The 8,460-nt window shown below is 47.9% G+C and overlaps 1 protein-coding gene across 2 annotated transcripts in view; it reads right to left on the reverse strand.

Moving 5' to 3' along the window:
* LHFPL6 (LHFPL tetraspan subfamily member 6) overlaps positions 1-7,606 on the reverse strand; it is a 251,789-nt gene extending 244,183 nt beyond the window's left edge. The window contains exons 1-2 of one of the 2 annotated variants that reach the window (XM_040448289.1): positions 7,267-7,606; positions 5,151-5,713 (exon numbers count right to left, since the gene is read on the reverse strand). In XM_040448289.1, coding sequence (XP_040304223.1) covers positions 5,151-5,535 — 385 coding nt within the window. In that variant the 5' untranslated portion in view covers positions 5,536-5,713; positions 7,267-7,606. The remainder of the gene's footprint in view (positions 1-5,150; positions 5,714-7,266) is intronic. The other variant, XM_040448288.1, reaches the window with a different exon arrangement.
* Between the last annotated feature and the right edge of the window lie 854 nt (positions 7,607-8,460).

Genomic DNA, 8,460 nt, shown 5'->3' on the forward strand with positions numbered 1-8,460 from the left:
TACTGAGAATCTACGGCAGGAAAACTACAGAGGGTGTATTGAGTTCTTACTTTGAGTTCTCCATCTATAAAATCTTGGCATATGGCAATGGTAAATAAATGAATATATAATATATGTACATATTATGTAATGGACATATTGTAATTATCACATGTGTATGCATCAAGAGAGAACCTCAGGAAAACAATTTTCTGTGACAAAAACACAGACAGGTACAACAAGAATGTCCTTGGCCAATACCACGCTGCAGAGGTAGTATCTTTCCATAGCCCAATTTGAGAGGTTTATATCAGATTATAACATAACTAAACATTAACTAAGTTCTGTGAGTCAAGCATCTACCAGAATTCACATTTTTCTAAAGTACGAAATGGTTAACTTAGAACAGGGTTCTCAAGATATAGGCTCAGAACCAGCATCATCTGGAAACCGGATAGAAATGTAAAGTATCAGGCTCCCCACCAAACCTACCCAAATCAGGAACTCCTGGGCGGGCCCCAGCGATATGTATTTAAAAAAATTTTTTTAAACGTTTATTGATTTTTGAGATAGAGAGAGACAGAGCATGAACGGGGGAGGGTCAGAGAGTGAGGGAAACACAGAATCCGAAATGGGCTCCAGGCTCTGAGCTGTCAGCACAGAGCCCGACGCGGGGCTCAAACCCACGAACCGTGAGATCATGACCTGAGCTGAAGTCGGATGCTTAACTGACTGAGCCATCCAGACGCCCCCGTATTTTAAAAGCCCTGGCTGATCCTGATGCATGGTCAAGTTTGAGAACTGTAGACTCAGAACTCAAGACACCTCACCGGGACTTTACAGTGTTAGTTGGGGGTGCTGAATGGAGGAGTACAGTAGTTAGCAATCCACAAGGTGTAACTTAAAGGACAGCTAAGAGTCCTGCCTGCTCCCTGAGCTGGGCTAACAAGTCTCTGGATTTCTTAAAATCAGAGCAGCTTCTTTCAGTGAAGACTGTCACTAAAAAGTCACCATGCCCATTAATATGCCAACACTCATCATTTATCTTATTCCTTAGCTGTCACTAGACAGATAGCCCTAAAGAAAGGAAGGCATGATGTGGCATATCGTAAGACAAGTCAGGTTCAAAGTGGAGCAAGGGAAGGAGAGTCGCAAGCCCTCAACCTAAAGGGTGACAGACAGGTCCAGGTGGAACCCTATCGTGAAGAGGCTCCGGAAAGGCAATGGTGCTTTCCGCACACAGAGAAAGGGACACTCACAGAAATACTTCGTCATCATTACTGTCTTCAGCAGCACTTAACTATCAATTAGCTAAGAAGATGATCTCCCTGGCTTCTTAGAAAAGAACACCTGCCAAACTGGAAAGGTCGCTGCTTGCTACTGAGGAGCACTCTATACCCACTTTACACACATATGTGACGTACATTCAAGCTAAATGTGGCCTGATATAAATTTGGGACTCCCTTCAGTGCCCCTTCGGTACGGCAGCAGCAATTTCCGAAGACAAAATCAACACACTCAGATCCCGACATTCACAATCACCTGTTACAGAATCTTACAGGCACACCTAACATGTCTTTACAATGTTCCCCCATGCTTCTATTCACAGAGCGCGTCAATAAGGTATTTTCCTGACACATGTATCAAAAAGTGTGATACTAACATTTAAAACGTCGGTTGAGGGGCGCCTGGGTGGCGCAGTCGGTTAAGCGTCCGACTTCAGCCAGGTCACGATCTCGCGGTCCCTGAGTTCGAGCCCCACGTCGGGCTCTGGGCTGATGGCTCAGAGCCTGGAGCCTGCTTCCGGTTCTGTGTCTCCCTCTCTCTCTGCCCCTCCCCCGTTCGTGCTCTGTCCCTCTCTGTCCCAAAAAGAAAAAGGAAAAAAAAAAAAAAAAAGAAAAGCACAATACATTGATTCCTTGACGTCCTCCTCCTATAGGGGGCAAATGTCTACGCAACAGTCTGATCTTGTGTTGCTCTGCCAGCTGACAGGTGACATTTGAACCTCTAACCAAGTAGCAAGACAACTCAAAATTAAGGTTGACACTTTGTCCTTTAACGAGTTCCAAAGTACTGCAGGGGTTTTACTGCCTGATGTTACACCATATGTGCGAACTCCAGACACAGCAGGCAGGGTGAAGCAGGACGCGTCTGTACTTTGCCATTCTCCCGCTTCCTGTTGTTTTTGGAGCAACCCTAACTTTAGCTAAACATAACCCTTCTGGGTGAATCATTTTCAGTAAGAGAGTCCGCCTTATAGCAGAGTACCCTGGATGCTGACTCTATTTCTGAAGCGCGGCCGTCTATGGAATTGAAAGAGCCCATTGGCTTGGGGTCTGGCAGTCTTTATGAAACCTATTTCGTGAAAACTTTCATAAAACAAAATTACTTGCCACTCAGGTTTTTATGAATAAAGCCCCAAACAATGATGGAATGAGTAACAGGAAAAATTCTTTTTGAAGCTTTTTTTTTTCCCCAACTAGCCGAATATTAAGTGATAGTGATTCATGCAGTTTTCTTTTTTTTTTAAAGTTTTGAACTTTTTTTTTTTAAATTTTCTTTTTTTGAACGTTTATTTATTTTTGGGACAGAGAGAGACAGAGCATGAACGGGGGAGGGGCAGAGAGAGAGGGAGACACAGAATCGGAAACAGGCTCCAGGCTCTGAGCCATCGGCCCAGAGACCGACGCGGGGCTCGAACTCAGGGACCGCGAGATCGTGACCTGGCTGAAGTCGGACGCTTAACCGACTGCGCCACCCAGGCGCCCCGATTCATGCAGTTTTCAAAACCTTTTCCATCCCTCAAGCTGTTTTGTAATTCTAAACGCACTGTTATCTTGAGTAATGGGATGTATTTACTTGTGCCCTCAAGAGGTTTGAATCAGAAAAAAAACTCTTTTAGGTTTTACATTCATAATTATTTTTTTGCCAGATATGAGAAATATATATGAGAAACGAGAGTACCAACTGCGAACTATATCCTTAGCTTAATGTCAGTAACTCTTGCCATGCAGAGTTCATGAAAAGCATGTACAAAGTGTGGGGAGAGAGGAAGGTCCTTTTAAAAATACACATAACTTCTCCAATGATCTTTCCCCTGGAGTTTTCTGTAAAATAGAACATGTAGCTCTATATCATTCCAAAAAATCTATATGGAACTTAGAGAGGGAAGCATAAATCATGGGTCTCAGATTTACTTCCTGTTGCCTTCCTTCATTATACAGTTAAAGCTGATCAATAAAAACTGATCTGTCTTTGTAAGCATTTTCCTGTTCTCCCAGAAATAATTGCAGTCCCTGCCCTAAAATGAAGGCAAACTGAAAAGTAATATTTACTTTACTAATTTACTAATTAAGCCTATAGCTGTATCTGTAGCATAGTGGAATCCAGAGTTGTTCATGTTAAACTGATCTCTCGTGTAAAGCAGTAATCATTTATTTAGAAATACAGTTTAAGATTGTGCAAAGGTCAGTTTTACACCCACCGAAGAGTATTGAGGGCTCATGACAACAATGTTGAATCAAAAACTTTTCTACTTTTCTGGGAAGTCTTCAACTCTAAAGACCTGAAGATGCCAGTAAGACATATAAGAGGAGAAAAAGAAGCTGCCAAAGCATTTTTCCTGAGCCAAGTGAAACACAAACAGCAAATCAAGTTTATTCTTCAAGAAAAAAAAAAAAATTAAATACTCCTGGCATTAACTCTATCTTTGAAATCTGTAGTATCAAAAAGTTTTCAAATTCAGGACTTCTATCTCAACTTTCAACAACTTTCTCGTCGTTTTACGGTATTACTATATGAATATCTGTATGTATCACGTGTAAGACTTCCGCTTGATGTTGAGAACTGAAGCACTAAAGGAAAAAACAGCTAAGCCTCCCAAACTGCCTCCCAGGGCAGAAGGAGATGCAGAACAACGGGGGGGGGGGGGGGGAAACAGATGAGAACAAAGTTACCTCCAGTAGGGGAATAAAGAACTGCAAACAACTCTGTCATTTGCTTCAAAACGCAAACCTTGTTTGCCCCTTGCATTTTTAGCTTGAGAACTTTCTCTTTCAAAATGTGACTTCAAAGTGTAATATCAAACAACTTGCAATAATCTGTCGGGGTTTCTTCAACATGCAGATTCTATCTCAGAACTACCCATTTTTTTTTCCTTCTTCTTCTGGATTCTTCACAAAAGATTATAAGAAAGCACCAAATGGGAAAGTAACAGACTTTTACTTTGTAATGAAGTTACAAATATTTTCTATACATTTTCCTGGCTTCCTATTTCCCTTCATTCTGTACTATCTACAGGTTGTCATATTTTACCAGGACGGACTATAAATCAGACAAGTTCAGCCCGTCAGTTTGAAGAATGGAGGTGAAAAGCGCAGTGGAAAATATATAAAGTATAATTAAAACCATATGACCAGAAATATTGAAGTAATACTTGCTGGAGGAAACCCAAGTAAAAATCAAACCTTTTTCTGGTGTTAGTGAGACTATGCAGTCCATTTTGGACAAGCAAACAGCATTTGCTATTTTTTTTTTTCTTCACAGCAAGAGCATCCCACGAAGTTAAATCCTAGTGAGATAATTAAGCCTATAGCTGTATCCGTAGCATAGTGGAATCCAGAGTTGTTCACGTTAAACTGATCTCTCATGTAAAGCAGTAATCATTTATTTAGAAATACAGTTTAAGATTGAGCAAGGGTCAGTTTTACACCCACCAAAGAGTATTGAAGGCTCATGACAACAATGTTGAATCAAAAACTTTTCTATTTTTCTATGACGTCTTCATCTCTAAAGACCTGAAGATGCCAGTAAGACACAGAGAATCTAATTGTTGACTGTTGAACAAGAAAAGCAGGAAGTTATGAAACCTGAACGGTCTCCCCTACTACATTATAAACAATCCCGATGTTACTGCCTCATATAGGTTGCACTTAGTGGGCCAATGATGTATATATGTCTAAGGATGTACAGAAATTCAGAGCTCTCAAAGGTGGAAAGCCATTCCAATAAAAATCTTTGACTTCGGCAGTCTATCACCAAAGCCATCCCACGCCTATTTCTCCAGAGCATTCCATGTGCCAATTATCAGGACTTCAGTAGACAACTGCAGCACGATTTTCAATATTGCTTTGGGATTCCGGGAAATGAGTCAAATTTAACAAGTCACTTACCTCCCAGAAACTGAATTCCTCCGGCCACTCTTCCCACTGTCCTGGAGATGAGCTCTGACACACAGCAACCCATGAGGGCAGTGAGGGCCACCAAGAGGAGGAGGCCACAACCCAGGCCTGTCACGACGGTACAGATCCTCCATTCTGCACTGGGGATGCCCTGGAAGGAGGCATAGCGCCCACATTCCTCCACCATCACCATCATCTGCCGGCTTTCATCATGCACAGGGTAGGAGCATCTCCGGAAAGTACCGAAGGACACCGGCTTGCCCAGCTGTGATCCCCAGAGCCAGTAAGGCATAAAGAACCCCACACAGGAGGTGGCAGCACAAAGAAAGGAGAGCAAAGCCCAGATCACCCCAGTACAAGTCAGGCTGGATGCCATCTTTTCAACAGGTAGGGCAGCGAGGGCCCAAAGTAACTACTCTGGGACTGTGTGACTACTCTGGAGACCACCAGGGAATGGCAGGCAATCCACGTTCTGTAACACGTCTAGCAACACAGTGAATCTTCAGTCTTACTGGCCATCAACTTCCCATCCTCTGTAGTAAGGATGATGGTCCCTGGCAAAACAATAAGAAACATTAAAAGTTAAATGTTTTCAGGGAAGTGATAACACCAGCTCAGTTGGTCTACAACCCTTAGTTAATAAACATTCAAACTTGGCTCAACACTGCAAAAAGTGGGAAGAACTGATTCTCTCTATAAACGCTTCTAAAATTCAAGTTTTGTCAAACTAGCTCAAAGCTTTTTCATGTCTTTATCTCCTATAAATGCTCCCAAATTAACTGTGACAGCTATTTACTTAAAGAAATCCATGGCTTCTATTTGCCAAGCCAGTGAATTCATTTCACATACTCGCAGTAAAAGTAATGTAGCATTTTTACTGGCAGTAAACATAATTCCAAATATTAAAATAAAGTGAACCATACCATGGTTTGTTTATCTGGCTTGCAAGTTCATGCTTATAATTTGGAGCAACTTTTCCGTGTCCCTTTAGGTGCATTAACTCTGCATGAGCCCGAACAAAATTATTAGGATAATTTTCACAATTGCAGAGCACTATAAACTCAACAAATATTACAGACTGTCTAGGCACACAGACTGGATGCAACTATTAGGCACGCCCTGTACTCAGTCTGTAGTATTTGTGAATCCCTTCAGTCTTAACCACCTTCTTTCTCCTAGTGTAAATGAAAGAAAGCCTGTGTGTGACTTCCTTCTGATTCACTGGTTCCGACACAACGGCTGGGACCGTCTCTCCCACTGAATGATTGTCACTGTCTAATCTGAAAAGTAATCCATACTTCCCAGTCTTCTACATGGAACCCCAGCCATTCAAAGAGTTCCACGCGCATTGACTTTCCACCCCTCCCTTCCTTTCAAAAGGAGTTCTTGAACGGTTTCCCACACTTTCCATAAAGAAGGGAATACAGAAGCACAGAGCCCATGCGCCCTACAGTTCCATTCCCAGAACCCTTAACTCCAGCCTTCAGGGTCCACAGCAAATCCCCTCTCCCTCACCTCTCCCCTTCAGCCAGCCCCCACCCCTACCGCTTCCTCTCCACACGCCACCCCATTTCCAGTCGTGTGTCACTCCCGGGGAACTTCAACTACTTTTTTTTTGTTGTTGTTAATCTTGTCAATTGCGGTCAGCGTCAGCGTCAGCGGCTGAACTTGGTCTGCCCGGGCCCTGAGGCTGGGGGCGACGAGTGGCGGGGGGGGGGGGGGGGGGGGGGGCTGCCTGGGGACAGGAGGGCCCTCTTCTGGAGCTGAGGCGAGGCGCCCCGAGGGGAGGCCAAGACGAGCCCACAGGCGGCCCCCTGCAGTGGCCTCACCCACCCCGCCACCCACCCACCCCAGCCTGGACGACACCCGATGACCCCCGAGCCCCGAAGGAGGAGAGGGGCATCTTGCAGCCGGCCCGCGCCAAGGGAGGGGAAAAGCACGGGCAGGCAGCACCCCCCGGAGGCGGCCGCCGACAGCGGACGCCGACCGCGCCGCGGGGCTCAGGAAGTCCGGCGCCCGGAGCAGCCCGACTCCGGCGGCCGGGGACGAGGGGGCGCGGGGAGAGAGCGGAGCCCGCGGCGCCGGGCGGCCGGCGCTCCCTACTCACACGGCGGGCGGACGGCGGGCGGCGGCCGGGGCGCGCGCACAACTTGCTGTCTTCCGCGGGCGGAACATCCACGGCACAGAAGAGCGTCCTCCCTCCCCGCCGCGGTCCCCGGCAGCCGCAGCCACCCCGGGCCCGCCTCGGGGCGGAGAGCGGCGTCCGGCCGGAGGTGGAGGGTCTCCCGAAGGCAGGGCTGCGCCGCCGGCCGCGGAGCCCCCCCCTGCTGCCCGCGCTCTCCGGCGGCGGCTGGGGCGGTGCGCGGTGGCCACGCGCGGGGAGCCCGTGCTCGCACGCAGAGGAACAGGGCTCCCTTTGGCAGGCGAGGCACGCACCGCCTCCTCCCCTCGGCGGCCCGGCCCTCCTCTTTCTCCTGTCCCCTCCCCTCGCGCCCGGAGACCCACGGCCGGCGCAACGCGGACGCGGCGCTGCCGGCGGGGAACTCGCGAGACCCCGCCCGCCCCGGGGGCCACTCCCGCGCCTCCCCCAGCCCGCGCCCACCTCCCCCCCGCCCTCCCCTCGTGGCGACTCCTGCAAATGGGGAGGGCGTGGAGGCACACAGACCCAGGAGTAGGGGACAAAGTTGCTGGTTTTCTCGGTGCTCCGGAGGCGCCACGGAAGACCAGACACGTTCCCTGGTTGCCTTTGGGGGTTGAGGTTTAAACTCCCGTTTCCTGCCGGAGGTGGAGAAGGGGGGGCCTTAAAACTGGGTAAAGGGACCCTTTGGAGCTTTGAGGAGACTCTTGGGATGTGGTCACTTTGGAAAGGGTGAACAAGGCCAGTGTGGACGCGAGCCTGAGACATCAGAGCGGGAAGCGCAAGGCTGGGGGATTCTGCCTGGCAAAGAGTCTTTCCAGACAAGGCAGGGAGAAGGCGCGGCGGAGCGGGGTGGGGGGCGACTTCCAGCGCGAGCCTCTGCCCCGGGAAACCTTCTTTGGGAGCCTCCTTCAAGGCATTGTATTCTCTCTGGCTCGCTCTCCCTCCCTTCTCCCCCTCCTTCCCTTCCCTTCCCTTCCCTTCCCTTCCCTTCCCTTCCCTTCCCTTCCCTTCCCTTCCCTTCCCTTCCCTTCCATCTCTCCATCCAATCATTCTTATGATCAATACCACCATCAGATTTCTTGTTATGCTTGTCATCGGGCGTTTACCCCTTTGGAAGTTTAGAGCTACATTCAGTAGAGGACTGTGGGAGCCTCTGCGGAA

This window comes from Herpailurus yagouaroundi, unplaced genomic scaffold, assembly GCF_014898765.1.
Source record: "Herpailurus yagouaroundi ecotype Mexico unplaced genomic scaffold, PumYag 197, whole genome shotgun sequence".
In the NCBI taxonomy this organism is placed as follows: Eukaryota; Metazoa; Chordata; class Mammalia; order Carnivora; family Felidae; genus Herpailurus; species Herpailurus yagouaroundi.